Genomic DNA, 16821 nt, shown 5'->3' on the forward strand with positions numbered 1-16821 from the left:
ACATATTGTATGTTGTGAAATCTGTTGATATGTTGCAGTAGTACAGGGCAATACATAAGAACTGTAAAGTACAATAAGAAATGCATACACACGTAATATTTATTTAAAAAAATAGGTCAGTGGGGCAAAAAGAAAGCAATTATTATGACATTAGAACAACTTCGAGAGCTATCACTTTCTTCCGTCTAGATTTACAGTTTACTCTAATCCTTTGTAAAGTTGGAGCATAGAATGTCACAATATAAAGAGCAATGTGAAAAGTAATTGTTATTTCCTGAAAACCTGATCTCCATATTTCCTTAATAATGAGAAATTTCACAGTGAAAAAAAATACATTGTAACATTCTAGCTATGATTTTCCACTTCATTTTTCTGGTTAAATAATGACAGGTGGGTTTTAGTTTATTGACAAGTAAATGTTTTATATAAACATCAGAGCTATCAGCATTTACATCTATAATGTTTCACCTTTTTTGGTTGAATGGTGTTAGCGATAATGCTTTCAATTGTTTTAAGGGTTCTTTTTATTATTTTTGCTGTTCTTGTTTTAATAATTAATTAAAATAATTGACTGTTTTAACTTTTAGATGTTGGTTTAATTTTACATGATCTCTTGCACATTGTTAGCTGTTTCCCACTCGCAAGCTCTTCAACACCTGGTTCAGTCAGAGCTGTGGGTTATGCAACTAACTAAGTATTCCTGTGGGATGGTTTTGATTGAACCATGCCGAGAAATGTGATCAGTGATCTGTGATTGGTGATGGCTGTGATCTGTGATGTGATGTGATATGATCTGTGACTTGCGATGTGATGTGATCTGTGATCTGTGATCTGTGTTGGACTCTACTTATTTGCTCCTTGACCGGAAACATATATCTCAGAATCTGCACCTGTTACTTTAAACAATATAGAGTTTTACTGACCTGCTGAGTATTACACATGGTTTTATTTTAGATTTTGACCATCTGCAGGTTTTATTTTTGATTTATAGGATATTTTAATGTGCTTTTGTCAGCTACAGTTAACGACCATGAAGTCAAATTAAGACTAGAAGAGTGAAATAGTATCTCAGTAAGTCTGACTGTACAAAGCTGAGCCAGGGTCGACCACAGCAAAACATTCTATCAAATCACTCGGATAAGAGAGTGATGATGACTGTGTTTTATTGTGCATTTTATATGACTCGAAGACTTACAAAGATTATCCTGCTCAAGGTTAGGGCAGCTCCTTTGTTTAACAACAGTCACCTCCCGAGGTTGTGAAAATGTAAGTGGAAGAGTTCAATAAATCAATATATTCTTCTTCCGTCACACGTCAGACAACGGAGAGTTAGGGATGCACTGTTACTGTGACGAACAGACGATAGTTACCAGATGGCTAATTGGCAATCAAGTCACAGTTAAGCAACAATTATTCTTTCAAGCACATGGTATGTTGAGATGTGTTTTATTTTCACTAATTGTATCAGGTGTCTGAATCAATGTTTACTCCTGTGTGTTCCTCAGAGATGGAAAATATTAAAAAGAAATATTTTATGACTGAAATATGTCCATAGAAGATAAGTGGAAGGCAGTGAGGGAAGAGTAAAGTGAAGTTGAGGACAGGAGTATAAAGGGCAAAGAACCTGAGGTCCAAAGAGGCAACAAAGGTAAATCCAAAAGTTAAAGATTAGTGTGACACAAGTCTGTTCACAGTTGATTTTCATTGATGGTAATGGAACAGACACCATTGTACTTCAGAGTAATTATTTCTTCAGCATGTGTAGGCTCTTCAAGGAACTTTGGTTCAGGGTTGCTAGGTTAGAGTCTGCAAGACAGACATGGTGTTCCAAGCGACAGTCAGTGATTCCTCAAAATCGATCTGTGGTCTGGGATAGGATTTTGTAATTGCACAAGAGTGAGGTAGAAGGCAGAAATTCATCCCTTCCCACTAATGAAAAGGGTCAATATTCTTGCTCACTTTTCAGATAGGATGGGGTCTGTAGGAAGGAGGTGCACAATACACATGGCATCATGGCACAGTCAGTAGATCAAATGGGGAGGCAAAAATGTTATGTAGCTGTCAAGGTGTAAAGTATGGTTAGGAGAACAGACACTGTCCTACGAGTCCAGAGGTTCAATTACTCACAAGGGTGCTTCACCTGCTGTGTTCCTCCAGTATTTTGTATGTGTTTTTAAGAAAATATTATTGTAGTTGAGATCAGATATCGAATGGCCAGGGGACTGGACGCTATTCTATACAGGAAAAACTGAGAGCCCTGAAGGTTTACATACACACAACCTCTGATAAAAGCCTGGTACAGACAAATGCCAGCTTCAGGCTCAGCACTTTGAACATCTGGGAACTGACTGTGATTCAGGAACCTCCAGATGTTTAACCTCAGTGCTGAAGTACTCAGGGATGGCGTCAGAGGAATTAGAAGGGACACTAATATCTGCATATTTTTCTTCCATCACAATCTGAATTATCCTGGATTATTCTGAAATGAAACCTGGATGACAACATTGTATAAGAGGCTTCAACCAGTGTTTGGTGCTAAAGAGGTTATGGAGGAGGAAGGCATGATTAAAAGACCAGGCACACAAGTCTCCTTGACTTGCTGAGTTCTTCTACTATTTTGAATAGGCTTTTAAGAATATAGTAATGTAGTTGACATCAGGTATAGAATGGCTGGGGAACTATTATATACTAGGATATACAGCAAAGACTGAGATTCTTGAAGGTTTATGTACACACAGACTATGATAAGACCCTGGAAGAGGAGAGCATACTGTAGGGAAAATGTGTTCTGTAGTTTGGAGCATGCTCTGGGATTTGCAGACACTGGGGGCTGAGGCAATACATGTTTGCTCTGTTGCAACTGAGTGAGGATGGCAGAGCAAACATTTAAAATCTGAACTCGGAGATGGATCAGAAGTAAGAATGATTCTAGGTCTGGGACCAATGCAACAACATTGTGGTGTAGGAATCTAGTGGTTTTCTAAAAAAAAAGCACGTGCCTCTGTGATGAATCTTAGATGTGCTGATTAATTTGTTGATTTTCGTAAACTACTGATATGGGTGAATTTAATATATTAACAATTCATTTTACCAGTGCAGTAGAAGTTGGCTCCATGCCTTGTACCTCCCGTGGAACTCATTATCTTTGTTGACGGAGAACAATAAAAATTATTATACACATTCAGAACAGATTGCTTCTGTTTACTCCAATGTCTTTGTAACATGGCTGATCTGGGAATAGTCTTTTTGTTTGTTGTGATATATTTCCAATGATAAGTAAACAGGAGCAAGTGTTGACTTTGATATATAGAACCTCATGAACAGGGGCGGCGCTAAGGTGGTGCTAGCTGGGGCTATAGCCCCAGCAGAAATTGCAATAGCACCAGCGTAGCACCACCAAGAAATTAGCTGCAGCTGTTTTGCTTTCTCTGTATAGTTTTGACTACAGCTTGTTTCTCCAGTTGATCTAGTGAAACAGCGCCCCCAATTACCATAGCACCCACACAGCAATAAAGTTATAAACTTGGTCAGATCCACTCTACACTTCTGCTTATTCGTTCATTGTCAATGCCTTGCCGTTGCTGTCCTCAGATCAGTTAAGCTGATCTAAGATCACTTAAGGTGGTGATGTCACTCACTCGCACTCACGCGAGAGATTGATAGATCATTTTCCGACTAAAAATTGATCCATTTCATCCAGAGGAATCAGTGGTGTCTCAGCCTGAGCATGTCTTAATTGAAAGTGACATGCAGAAAGAAGTAAGTGGGGATGAGGACGACAGCAGTTCATTGAAGGAGTGTGTGGGCGAAATAGAGGAACAAGAAATGGAGTGGGATTCGGAAGAGAACTTGGATGAAGCTGCTTTTAGTGAGAATGATAATACTGTTAGCAATGTTAGCCAGCAGCCTGAGGAAGGACCCCGTCAGCCAGCATTGAAAAAGTACCCTTCACAACAGTTTGGCTATCAGCAAAGGAGCTTTATTCGTGGCTGGTTTGACTGGCTGGAATATTCAATCACAAGAGATGCTACATTCTGCTTTGCATTTAGGCATTTCCTGTGTGGAGGATATGGTTTCCATTCTGAGTCTACCTTCACTGTCACCGGTTACCGCAACTGGCGGAAAGCTACAACAGCTTTCAAAACCCACCATGTAAGTGCAGCTCATAAGTTTGCTACAGAGGCATGGGTCCGAATTCAGATTGAGAAAACAAGATGGTTCAAGATTGGGAAGTATGCTTGACAAAGGACATGCAAAGATTGTCCAAGAAAATCGTGAGTATATGAGAGCAGTGGTTGAGTCTCTATGCTATACTGCGTGCCAAGGCATTGCCCAGCGAGGACACCGGGAGGATGATGGATCTGGCAATAGGGGAAACCTTGATGAGTTGCTCAGTGTAATTGGGAAGTTTGATAAGACTGCAGCTAAAAAAAATAGAGGACAATCCTGGAAATGCAAAAAACACCCATCACGATATCCAAAATGAAATTATGGGTATCATGGCAGATATGGTCAGACACCAAATAAGTGCAGAAATCAAGGAGGCTGGATATTTTGCCAACATGGTGGATGAAAGTAAAGACTTGAGTAACAAGGAGAAAATATCAGTGGTGGTGCGGTATTTGAATAACGAAACAGTGCTTGAAGAATTTTTGCACTTCGCTCCAGCAGAAGGGTTGGACGCAGAGTCGCTTCTTAAAAGCATTGAACAGACACTCACCCAGTTTGTTATTGATAAGAACACGTGTATCGGTCAGTGTCATGATGGGGCGACAGTGATGTCCGGATGCAATAACGTGGTACAAGAGAGGTTCAGGAAAGAGGTCCCGCAGGCATTGTATATACACTGCCATGCTCACAGACTTAACCTTGTTTTAGTGGATGATGTGAGCAATGTACCACAAGCGGGTGAGTTTTTTGAAACTGTGCAGCTGCTTTACAACTTCTTTTCAAACTCTGTTGCCCACGATCTTTTCATGAAGAAACAGGGAGAACTGGAATCAACTGCACAGCCTGTGGAATTGAAGAAATTGTCAGATACACGCTGGACATGGCAGTATACAGCTTTGTGGCCTATAAGGAAATCACTCCCTGCCATTCTAGCTACACTACAGGATATTATGGGTCAACCAAATGTACGGGGGAAAACGGAGGCCAGAGCTGTAAATGGACTGATTGACGAGCAGTTTGCTTTACTTCTCACTCTGTTTGAGAATTTATTCCGAGTCACCAAGTTCATGTCAGACCAGCTATAATCTCCCAGTTTGGTGCTTTCATCCGCTGTGGACTTGGCTCAGTCTGTTATCGGTGCACTCTCAGCAAAACGGGGAGAGGAATCATGGAGTGAAATTCAGACAAGAACTAGGGACCTGTGCGTCAAGGCCGGTATACAGAGCAGACCACATGAAAGGAGACAGGCCCAGCCACCCCGCCGTCTACATGATTTTGTTGTTGAGGTCCAAACTGAACGCACACCTGTCACATCCTCTGATGACCTTCGCAACCACTGTTTCTATCCGGTTATAGACAGACTTCTGACTGAAGTGAAAAGACGGTTCTCAGTTGAGACTGGGAGTGTTCTGACTGGAGTCTCAGCATTGAGTCCCAAACAAAAGTTCTTCCTGGACAAGAATTGTCTTTGGCCAATGGCCCAATGCTATGGAGTGACTGAGGTGAACCTGACTGCAGAGCTACATCAGGTTTGGTGTCTGCCAGAAACAAAACAAAAGCAAGGACAGACAGTGAATGACACAGTGGAACTTCTAGCTCTAATGTGACCCTACCGCGATGCATTTATAGATTTATACAAACTAATCTGCATATCACTGACTCTACCTGTTAAATCTGCCTCATGCGAATGGAGTTTCTCTTGCCTCAGATGCGTCAAAAACTACTTAAGGAATAGCAGCGGCGATGCTCGGAACAGCAACTTGTCTCTGTTGGCCATAAACAGCCGGATGACCAAAGCACTTGACATCCAGAAAATCATTGATGCTTTCGCCACCAATCACAGCAACAGACGGATTGTGCTTCTCTGCAAACATCAATGGTAAGTGCAGTTGATTTTTTAAAAAATTTGGGCCAAAGCTAATGCTGATTATTATTATTATTTTGTGGTAGATACCTATAGTCCTTATGTTTCCTGCAAATCCTAAAATATTACATTTACTGCTATTAAGCCTACTGGTGATTCTGTTGATTTTTGTTTTAAATTTAATAGCCATACTAATTGAGGTATTGCATGGTCAGAGTATGATTTGTCCAACTCCTGGTAAAGCCTTGCATCTGTTGTTTGCGTTATTTGACTTTAATAACGGTGTATCTTTTGGCATTGCTATCTATGTAATGCGAATATCAGTGGGTTCATGTTGTGCTTTTCAGTTGAAGAGCACGCATTTGATGCTGATTGTGGGATTGGTGCGTGATTCACGTTGTCCGCTGTTGCTCGGATGTTCTGTTTGTTTTTTTTGTTTATGCTCGGTGTAGCCCAGGTTGTCTGCAATGCTGATGACACTGTAACAGTTCACTTCTATATTAGATCTATCAATTGCTGTTGCTTGTGAATCAACAGAGGCATTTATAGTAGGCACATAATGCTTGAAACTGACTTCTTAAATGCTACACGTCTGGCCTTGCGAATACCTATTACCATACAGTGCATCGCTCAGCACCATCACTGAATCATTCAGCCCCACTGTAGCACCAGCAAGAAAAAATTTCTGGCGCCGCCACTGCTTATGAAGTGTCAAACAAGCTGATTTCCTAGAAATCACGTGGCCTCACAAACACGGGCTGCAATCTGTGCTGCAGTTCTGAATTTCCCTCATATTTGTACTTTCCCCAGGGGGAGGAGTCAACACGGCTCCAGGCTCCACAATTCACAAATCTGGAAGCTGAAAACTGAACCAGCTTCAGAAAGCCCTGAAGCTGATGTTTTGTCACTCTTGGACAATGAGCACAATGAACAAATATTCCTGGAAAAGCCTTAAACCATCACCAGTGACTTTTTACAGCACACCAGTTCCACACAGTGCACCAAATGTTTTTGCTCGCATATAAATCCAATCTATGCACAGTATACAGTATCCTATCACTTGTGTATGGGACCGGCAGAGATATTGGGGAAGTGTTAAATAAATTCCAGGGAATAATTGACTATAAAACTTTTGGTTTAAAAGTTTAATTGAGTTTGAGTATATTTGGCATTGAGTGCTGAGATGTTGGTTTAGCTGGTGAATCAGGTGAAGACTTCAAAGATGGAGAAGTGTAATATAAAATTTTCTCTGCATATGCTTACGACTTCATAAAAATAATCTTCATTATAAATGTTCTTTTATTCCATACGTCTGATGCCAATTCTATCAATGACAAAATAATAACATATGAATGTCACTCTCTGATACAATGTATATTTTCATTGGCTCATTGCTCATCAGATTATTGTCCTTTTCTCTTTTTCGGAAACATTTTGATGAATAAAAGATTGGTCAATTGGTCAATTATCCAGACTTGTGGCCAGATCAGAACGCTGTCTATTCTTGTGTGACCAACAAAGTAAACATGAATTCACCTTTTAAAGATCATCCATGGTTGAACAAATGTGACCTGATTCAGGTTGGTGAAGGACAAACAATATCAGATGGATGCAGATCGATCCCAGAGCGTGAAAGAATTGATAAACACTGGAATTATCATACCCTGTGTAGCCATCTAACATGTTAAACTCTGCCTTTGCTTTAAAAATTCCATGAAGACACAAGAGATGCAAAATTTCAGCAATTTTTATGACATTATAAGAACTTATAAAGTCATCTCTTCCTTCCTTACTTGGAGATTTACAGTAGATTACTAAATTTTTTGTCTAAAGTCGAGTGCAAAATGTCACAATATAAAGAGCAACATTGGAAAAGTAAAGGTTATTTCCAGAAAACCTGGTTTTTGTATTTCCTTAATGATGAGATCTTTCATGGTGAGAAGCATATTGAAACATTCTAGCTATAATTTTCTATTTTGAATTCCTGGTTAGACACTAACAGGTGGATTTTGATCTTATTGACATTTAATAGGTTGAATAAACATCAGGGTTATCAAGTCAAGTCAAGCCAAGTTAAATTTATCCACCTTTAACTATGTACATGTATACTGCCAAAAGAGACAACGTTTCTCCGGACCAGGGTGTAAAGCACAGTAGTACACATAACACAAAATAACTAAGGAAATAAGAATTAAATCTACAAATGAATTGTGCATAAATAAACAAAGTACAGTAAATTAAATATTGTAGAGTACAGTACAGATTATCCAGTGACACAGCAAATGCAATGCTGCAGGGAGTTCAGAAGCCTAATCAACGTTAGTTATCAAAGGATATAGCGTGTTTAAGAGAACATGCACTATTCTATAAGTCCTAAAGGTTCACATCTGCATAAGGCTGCCTGACTTGCTGAGTTCCTCCAGTGTTTTCTGTGTGCTTTTGAGAATATAGTAGCGTAGTTGTCATCAGGTATAGAATGGCTTGAGGACTAGACATTATTCTATAAAGACTGCGTATCCTGAATGCTTACATAAGCATTTCCTTAAGACCCCTGGAGCTGTAAAACAGCAGCTTCCGCATCACAATAAACATATCTGTGAACTGAGTATGATTTGGGATCCATGAAAACTTCGATCTCAGTGCTGAGGTATGCAGGGATGGAGTCGGAGAAAAATAAGAACATTGATACCTACACAAACACAAGGAAACCTGCAGATGCTGGAATTTCAAGCAACACAAATAAAAATTGCTGGTGAATGCAGCAGGCCAGGCAGCATCTCTAGGAAGAGGTACAGTCGACGACACTTCATGTGTGAGTTGGCTGGGGTGATATACTACGTCCAGTGCTCCTGATGTGGCTTTCTATATATTGGTGAACTCCCAGTGGCCACACATTTTAACTCCACGTCCCATTCCCATTCTGATATATCTATCAACATCCTCCTCTACTGTAAAGATGAAGACTCAGGTTGGAAGTTATATTCCGTCTGGGTAGCCTCCAACCTGATGGCATGAACATTGACTTCTCAAACTTCCGCTAATGCCCCACCTCCCCCTCGTACCCCATCTGTTATTTATTTATTTATATACACACATTCTTTGTCTCTAACTTCTTTTTCTCCCTCTGTCCCTCTGACTATACCCCTTGCCCATCTTCTGGTTGTCCCCCCCTCCCCCTTTTCCTTCTCCCTGGGCCCTCTGTCCCATGATCCTCTCATATCCCTTTTGCCAATCACCTGTCCAGCTCTTGGCTCCATCCCTCCCCCTCCTGTCTTCTCCTATCATTTTGGATCTCCTCCTCCCCCTCCCACTTTCAAATCTCTTACTAGCTCTTCTTTCAGTTCATCCTGACGAAGGGTCTCGGCCCGAAACGTCGACTGTCACTGTTCCTAGAGATGCTGCCTGGCCTGCTGCGTTCACTAGCAACTCTTATGTGTGTTGACTGATATCTGCATTTTTCTTTGGATCACAATCCAAATTATCCTGGCGGATTCTGAAATGAAGCCTGGATGAAAACATTGTATAAGAGGCTTCAGGCAGAGTTTGGTGGCAAAGAGTTTCTGGAAGAGGAGGGCATACTGTAGGTAAATGAGTTCTGTAGTGTGAAGCATGTTCTGGGATTTACAGACCCGGGGAGGGGATGAGGCAATGCACGTTTGCTCTGTGGCAACTGAATGAGGCCGGCAGAGCAAACTTTTAAAACGTGAACACTGAGGATGGATAAGTTTGGGTCTGGTCTGGGTCCAATGCAGCAACATGCTGATTCTTCAGACAAAGTGTGGATTGTATCCAATGTTGGAAATATCTATGTATTTTACAAACCTGCAACATTAAAGAACTGGGAGACATGCTGCAACATGAAGATTTTGAATGGGAGAGCAATTTCCCAGAAATCGCAGGTATAAACTCCATCTTGTAGTGAGCATGCTCTCCTGAATTGCAGACTTTCCAAACCTGTGAGAATAAGGCCCAGGACTGGAATTTTAAAGCTAGAAAGGAAACAATTTGGTTCATTTTGCACCATTAACTTTGCTAGAAGTGAATTATTCATTTCTTCCTGAAAATAAACAAATCAATCTTCAAATTAGTCCAACAGAATCAAGTTATATTGATAGATAATCCTATTACAGCTCTGAAGCACACACATGCTGAAATGTAAAGCTACAGAAGTGAAAGTAGATCTGAGCTGGGAGCAGGAAATCCCCTGCTTCAGGACGTCAGTGTTTGGCAGAGTTCCCTGCATGAGATTATGCAAATTGGAGAAGAGTGCCCCAATAAATAGAAGCTCACTGAATGGTTTCAGCATGTCTCGATTCAGCAGAGAACAGCTGCATTGAACAGAAGATCCGTCTGCAGTACAAAGTGGAAGATGGACAGAACAGCCACTGTAACCATCCTCATCCTCCTTCTGTGTGCCATTGCTGCACAGGGTACGTTGAGATATCTGAACTGGAGTTTTATTCAAGTGATGTACCTATTTTGTGGTTCTTGCATTGTTTACAATGTAGAAAGCAATTAAAGTGGTGAATATTTAAATCTCTGTAACTGTAAATTGCATCAGCATCAGATTTATATAAGATTAATTCATGCAGCTTTCCTGCAACATTTGAGAGTGAGATGTGCAAGCTCCTGTCTGGTGATGCTTTGATGAAGCAAAAACACTGAGGGAGTATCAGCAAGTTTTACAGGCTTTGTTCTCCTTGAAGCAACAATGAAATCTGAGTGAATATAATCTTTCCTCAGGTGTTCCGATCCCAGGAGCACAAGGACGGTGCCACTGCATTCAGACCAGCTTTGATGTTATTCATCCGAGGTCCATCAGGAGCTTGAAATACATTCCCAAAGGATCCCACTGTGAGAGAGCAGAGATAATGTGAGTAAAGCAGCCAGATTATCAACTTTAACTTCATTCCTTTTCTGATGTTTATTTCATAAACTGTGCACTTCAAGAGAAGACAAACTGTTCTGTGAATTAAATTTTGAATGATACTGTCTTTTCGCAGTGTCACCCTGAAAAATGAGACAAAAGTGTGTGTGGATCCTGATGCCAGGTGGTTGCAGGCTCTCATAACAGCCATGAAAGGTCAGTGTTTGGTGCTTGTCAAAATTTTACTCTTAAGCTGCTAAGTAACGTAGATGTAAAGAATTGTTTTTGCTGTGTGACTCTGGCCCTTCATAGTGGAGGGAGCTGTCTGCTCCTCACTGTCATTCCAGCCGTAACCTGGAATGACAGCAAACTCATTCGCCATGTTTGCTGTCAGAGCTGAGCCTCTCACATTATTAATGTTCCTTGGAACTGTGGTAGGGACCAGGAAGTAGAGATTGGGTCACCATGAAGCTATTAATTGCAGAACTGATGTCTGATACTGTTTATCACACCTTTTAATTCCAGCTGAGATTAATGAATGAAGAATGATTTATCGTCTAACCAGTGATGTTTAGAATAAAATATTAAATAATGATTTTCACCATTGTTTGCAGCCATAGAATAGGGGCAGTTGGGTGAATAAATTATTGGGGTGGCAGTTGCACAGAATGCTTTGTCCTGGATGGTCTCCAGCATCTTGGTGTTGGAGCTACAGACAGTGTTTACTCTCTAGAACAGGGGTTCCCAACATGGGGTCCTTGGATCCCTTGATTAATTATGGTGTTCACTCTCTAGAATAGGAGTTCACAACACAGTGTCCACAGTATAAAAAAGGTGGGAAGGCCTGCTCTAGAATTTTTCCTTGTAAAGAGATGATAAGATGGTAAATGGGTGCCAGAAAGTGATCCAACTCAGATCAACACCGATGAACTGTTGTTGCCAGGGAAGTTAGCAATGATACATTATATGCCTGCATGGTGTAACTTTGTGAGAAGGTAGAAATGAACTTGAACACAGTACAATGCATTTTGGTTTATACCTTTTACAATATCAATGAGGTATGAGCAAGTTTCCAAGGCATCTTTTTGTGGAAAGTCAGTTTGAAAACCCTTTTAATTCTGTTGCTTGAGATACAATATGCTGAAAATCTGTGGGTAATGATACAAATTATTCAATTATTTTACAGGTGGGAAACAACACTAATCAAAAAACTGAAACTGCAAAATGAAGGAATCAATTCCATCTCTGGATCATCCGATGGGGAATGATGGAAGCTCAGCCCTGGGTATTGACTCTGTGATATCACCATCCAGTGGTTCATTCCAGTGTCCTCTTCATTGTCTTCTGAGAGTGAGCTTGGAGTTCCTCCCTGTCACAGGACATTTTTTTACCTGGACACATGACCTGTTTGCATTTGAGGACACCATCTGATGTTTGTGTTACATTTTGTGCAAATCATAGGGTTCTTGTGCAATTTATGATAATTAAAGTAGATTCTGAACCTGTGACCTTGTGGAAAAGTGTAAATGAGTCTGGAGTCATTTGCTAAAACTTAATATTAGCTATCGGGTTGGGAGATAATGGTGGTATTAAACTAGGATGGTGGATGAATCTCCATGACTACAGAGTTAAAATGATCTCAGTCCGCAAGGGAAGCCAGTGATGGGTGGTGGACTGTGCTCTCTGCCATCCCTGAAATTAAAGCAGGAGGACCCATGGGATTGTGTACAGCAATTCCCACTCCTACCTTCCCCTTTCCTGCTTAAATTCTGTTCGGAAATGGTGATATACTGATGGAAGTACATTGGACCAAATGTGTTCTAATTTGAATGAAACATTCTTCTATAGAAATAACAATAAAAATGTCTGAAATCACCTTGTGCCTTTTTACTGCAATGTTTTTGACAGTTGATATTTTCATGAAAATATGGTGTTTTCTTTGTAAAGTGTCAGATTTTAGAATCTATCTAAAATCTGTTGAAGTAAATTCTCCACTGATGTAATTTTTATGTAAAATATCTACATTTTAGAAGATAGTGCTGTTAATAGTCTGATAATCACTGGATGAAATAAAAGTTTTAAGTAAGAATAAACTTTATATGTGGATGGAAATATTTTGTCTTGAGGGAACTTTTACTGACTGGATTCAGTTTATTATCCATCAAAGCTGGACTTTTGTTATATGTGAATGAATTTGTTGAACATTCCTCAAATGTATCTAAGAAATTAAAATAAATTGTATTTCTAAAAAAAAATTTGTTGTCAGTAGATGGTCCTGTGTTCGTTCATTTAATAAATGAACTATTTAACGAATGAAGAGCAATGGGTCCTCGGCCAAATCTGTACAATGGCTGTGGGGAATTTTAGCGGGTTTCAAAACTTTCAGCTTAAATTTAATGTTTTGTATTTGGAGAATTAAGATAATGGGTGATATTTTCAAGGGATAATTAACATAAGCACAATGTACAATGTATATAGTTCTATATAGTTGAGGTTAAGTTTGCCTCATGACACTTTCAATATTTGCATGCAATGCCTGAAATGCCGGTAAGTTGAAATCGCTGAACCCATCCTTGGTTAAAACACGCTGAGATAGTTGTGACATTTAGTTAACTGCACAGATGAAGGGCACAGATTAGTACAATGTTACTGAATTGGTGAATCGTTGAGAAAGCCAGAAGATTCTTTGTCAGGGCAATTGACATACCTGTCATTGTAACTTAACACAGACGAGCTGGATCTGCAGTGCAATTAACATCAGACCAGACTCTGAAATTTTGGGCTTTAATAATTATAAGGTAGCCAGGAGGAGATTAAGACTGGATTTTGGAGAGCTAGAAAAGGACATGAGAAGGCCTTGGTGAGTAAGATTAAGGAAAACATCAGCTCATTCTTCATGTACTTTATGTGAAGAACCAGAGGATGATTAGCTTGAGTTAGGACCATCAGGGATAAAAATGGAAACATTCTTTTATTGGAAGGATTAGGGTAGGTCCTCAATGAATGCTTTGTTTCACCATTCACCAGCGGGAGCAGATGGAGCATATTCTGCCTGCAGGTTGGTATCCAGAGGTGTTTCACAGTGATCTGTTATGAGAGCCTTGTTCTTTGTGATATTTATAAATGACTTGGCTGGTTCAGTAAGTTTCTAGATGTTGCAAGGGTTGGTGATGTTGTGGATAGTGTGGTAGATTGTCGTAGGTTATAATGGGAAACTGAAGGATGCATAAGTGGGAGATGGAGTTTGATCTGGAAAAGTGTGATGTGATACACTTTGTGAGTTTGAACTTGAAGGCCAGGTACAGGGTTAATGGCAGAATTTGTAGCAGTGTGGAGGAACAAAGAGATTGTGGGGACCATGTATGTATATCTTTCAAAGATGATGTGCAGATTGATAAAGTGTTTGAGAACGCCATGATGTTTTGCCTCTCAGAAGCTGAGTAACAGAGTTGAAGAGTTACAAGATAATTTTGCATTTCTGGACAACTCTGATTAGACCATACTTAAAATATTGTGCTCATTTCTGATTGCCTCATTGTAGTGAGGACGGGGAAGCTTCAGAGAGGTTGCAGAGGAGATGGGCTGGATTAGACATCATGTATTATGAGGAAAGGTTGAGCAGGCTTGGGTTTTCCTCTTTGGAAGTAGGAGGGCGAGAATTGACTTTACAGCAGTGTAAACAATGGTGAGAGACATTAACAGAGTGAACATTCAGTGCCCTTTTCCCAGGAAGTAAATGATATACAAAGTATATGAGAGGACTTAATTTTAAGGTGATTAGAGTAAAGTATAGGTTAAGGTCAGAGCTACGTTTTTTGTACAGAGATTGGTGGCTGCATGAAACGAGATGTCAGGGTGGTGTTGAAGGCAGATACGTTAAAGATATTAATGATTGGCACGTGGATGGAAGAAAAATGGAAGTCAATGTGTGAGGAAAGCACTGGAGTGATTCTGGAGGAAGTTAAAATGTCGACACAACATCATGAGCCAAATGGCTTGTATTGTGGTGTACTGTTATCTGTTCTATGTTCTATGTGAGAAAACTGAAGTTGGCATCAAGAATAGCTCAAGTGTCAAGATGGACCATTAAATGTTACATTTCTTCTTGCTAATTCACAGGTTATCACTAATTGTTAATCCCAACTGTCCCTTAAACTCAATGGCTCATTAACAGGAAGGTGGATAACAGGAAAAGGAATTAAACCCAAGTGTGTGTGTGTGTGTGTGTGTGTGTGTGTGTGTGTATTGTTACGTAACCCGTAACTGGGTTGCCAAACCATCAGAAATGGATCACTCAGTTGGAGTCTGGATTACTAGAACTAAGAAAGTTTTATTAAAGAAACAAGCAACACAGTCCTCTAATCAAAAGGATAATAAATGCAACAGTTCAGCAATGATAAACATACATGTACACAGAATTCAGATAACAGGATCAATCAAGCTCTATCGTTGTCTAGGGGTAAATGACCAGTTTCAAAGTGACGCAAAGTTCAGTTTAGTTCGCAGTAATCGCTGCCGTGGCGATGGACAGTGGGGGCGGAAGGAGAGAGAGAGCAAAAACGAATGAATATTCAAAACGGCTTCCACACAGACCTTCGTAGTCAGCTTTCAGGCGAGCCCTTTGTGATGTCATCTGAGGTCACCGACCGTGACCCCTCCGTTTCCAGATACGATCGTTTCCCTGCGGTGAACCCGGCACCCAGGCAAGGGTGGACACACACCAGGTTCCCACCGATCGTGCCTTTCCACCCTGAGTGTCTATGGCTTGATCCCGTGACCAGCCATCCAAAAGCTTCCCACCGACTTGTGAGAGGCGCACCGCTTCCAGGGTCTCATTACGTCCGGTGTCGTGTGTGTGTCCTGCCTTAACGAACCTGTCTCTTTTTATCCCCCTGCTGGGGTATCGCCTGTCCATCACTTCAAACAGTTCAGGGTTCAAAGGGGGAGCCGATCTTGACAGCTCTCCTTCCCCTTCATTACATACGCTGCCCCATTGTTTTCCTTATCTCTCTCTCTCCTGAAGATTGGTGGCAGACCAACTGCTGATCCCACTGATGCCAGCACAGGACAGCTACATCTTAATCTATGTGTATTCTTGTCACAGTATGCGTGTGTGTGTGTGTGCCCACGTGTGGAAACATACTTGATCATATTGTGTTTGAACACCTTCCCTCTTACGTGTGAGCATTAATTCCTGTGTGGAAAAACTCACTTTGTAGTTGTCCCCCTTCGCACTATATCAAGAACTTGCTGTGTGAAGCCCATGTGCTAGCTGATGTTCAATTGCTAATTCACTTGAATTAGACTGTGTACACCAATAGACAGGATTGTAAGAGCCTGCAGAGGTCGTTGTTTCAGCCTGGCCCATCACGGGCATCTGCCCACCCACCATTGAGAACACCTTCTAAATACGTTTTGTCCAGGATACAGAGTCTATCATTCAGGATGTCCAACATTAGTGGCGTGACCTCTTCTTCTGACTATAATCAGGGAGGAGGCATAGGAACCTAAAGATAAACTCTCAGTGTTTTAGAGCACCTTCTTCCCCTCCACCATCAGATTTCTGAATGGTCCGTGAATTGTTCCTGGGCACAAGGGTCTGGAATATTAATGTATTGATGTGGCCTAGATACAAAAGTGTCTCTTCATTCAGGCTCAACCGTATATGGGATGTCCTTACCTACCTAAACCACTGCCAGTAGCCATCAACCCCAAACTGAGTGTGTACCTGGTATCCGGAGTGGGAACCTGAAAGAATAATGCCTCTGTTTACTCCAATGTGCTTGCAACATGGCTGATCTGGGAATAGTCTTTTTGTTTGTTCTGATATATTTCAAATGATAAGACTTCAATGTATAGAACATCATGAAGTATCAAACAAGCTGACTTCTTGGAAATCACGTGGCCTCACAAACACGGG

At 40.7% G+C, this 16821-nt stretch overlaps 1 protein-coding gene across 1 annotated transcript; it reads left to right on the forward strand.

The window, feature by feature from the left end:
- Positions 1 to 10356: 10356 nt before the first annotated feature.
- Positions 10357 to 13067, forward strand: LOC140194660 (interleukin-8-like). The gene is made up of 4 exons (XM_072251915.1): positions 10357 to 10464; positions 10778 to 10907; positions 11038 to 11117; positions 12088 to 13067. The coding sequence occupies exons 1-4, from the start codon at positions 10404 to 10406 to the stop codon at positions 12102 to 12104; spliced, it is 288 nt and encodes a 95-aa protein (XP_072108016.1). The 5' UTR covers positions 10357 to 10403; the 3' UTR covers positions 12105 to 13067.
- The last annotated feature ends 3754 nt before the right edge of the window (positions 13068 to 16821 follow it).

Source organism: Mobula birostris, chromosome 3 (genome assembly GCF_030028105.1).
Source record: "Mobula birostris isolate sMobBir1 chromosome 3, sMobBir1.hap1, whole genome shotgun sequence".
NCBI lineage: Eukaryota > Metazoa > Chordata > Chondrichthyes > Myliobatiformes > Myliobatidae > Mobula > Mobula birostris.

What these genes read in the sequence shown, in the direction of transcription:
- LOC140194660 (XM_072251915.1), top strand. Translation starts at nt 10,404, where the DNA reads ATGGACAGAACAGCCACTGTAACCATCCTCATCCTCCTTCTGTGTGCC. An exon ending in GTGTGCCATTGCTGCACAGG is followed by an intron (nt 10,465 to 10,777) that starts GTACGTTGAGAT and finishes ATCTTTCCTCAG; the next exon opens with GTGTTCCGATCCCAGGAGCA. An exon ending in TGTGAGAGAGCAGAGATAAT is followed by an intron (nt 10,908 to 11,037) that starts GTGAGTAAAGCA and finishes GTCTTTTCGCAG; the next exon opens with TGTCACCCTGAAAAATGAGA.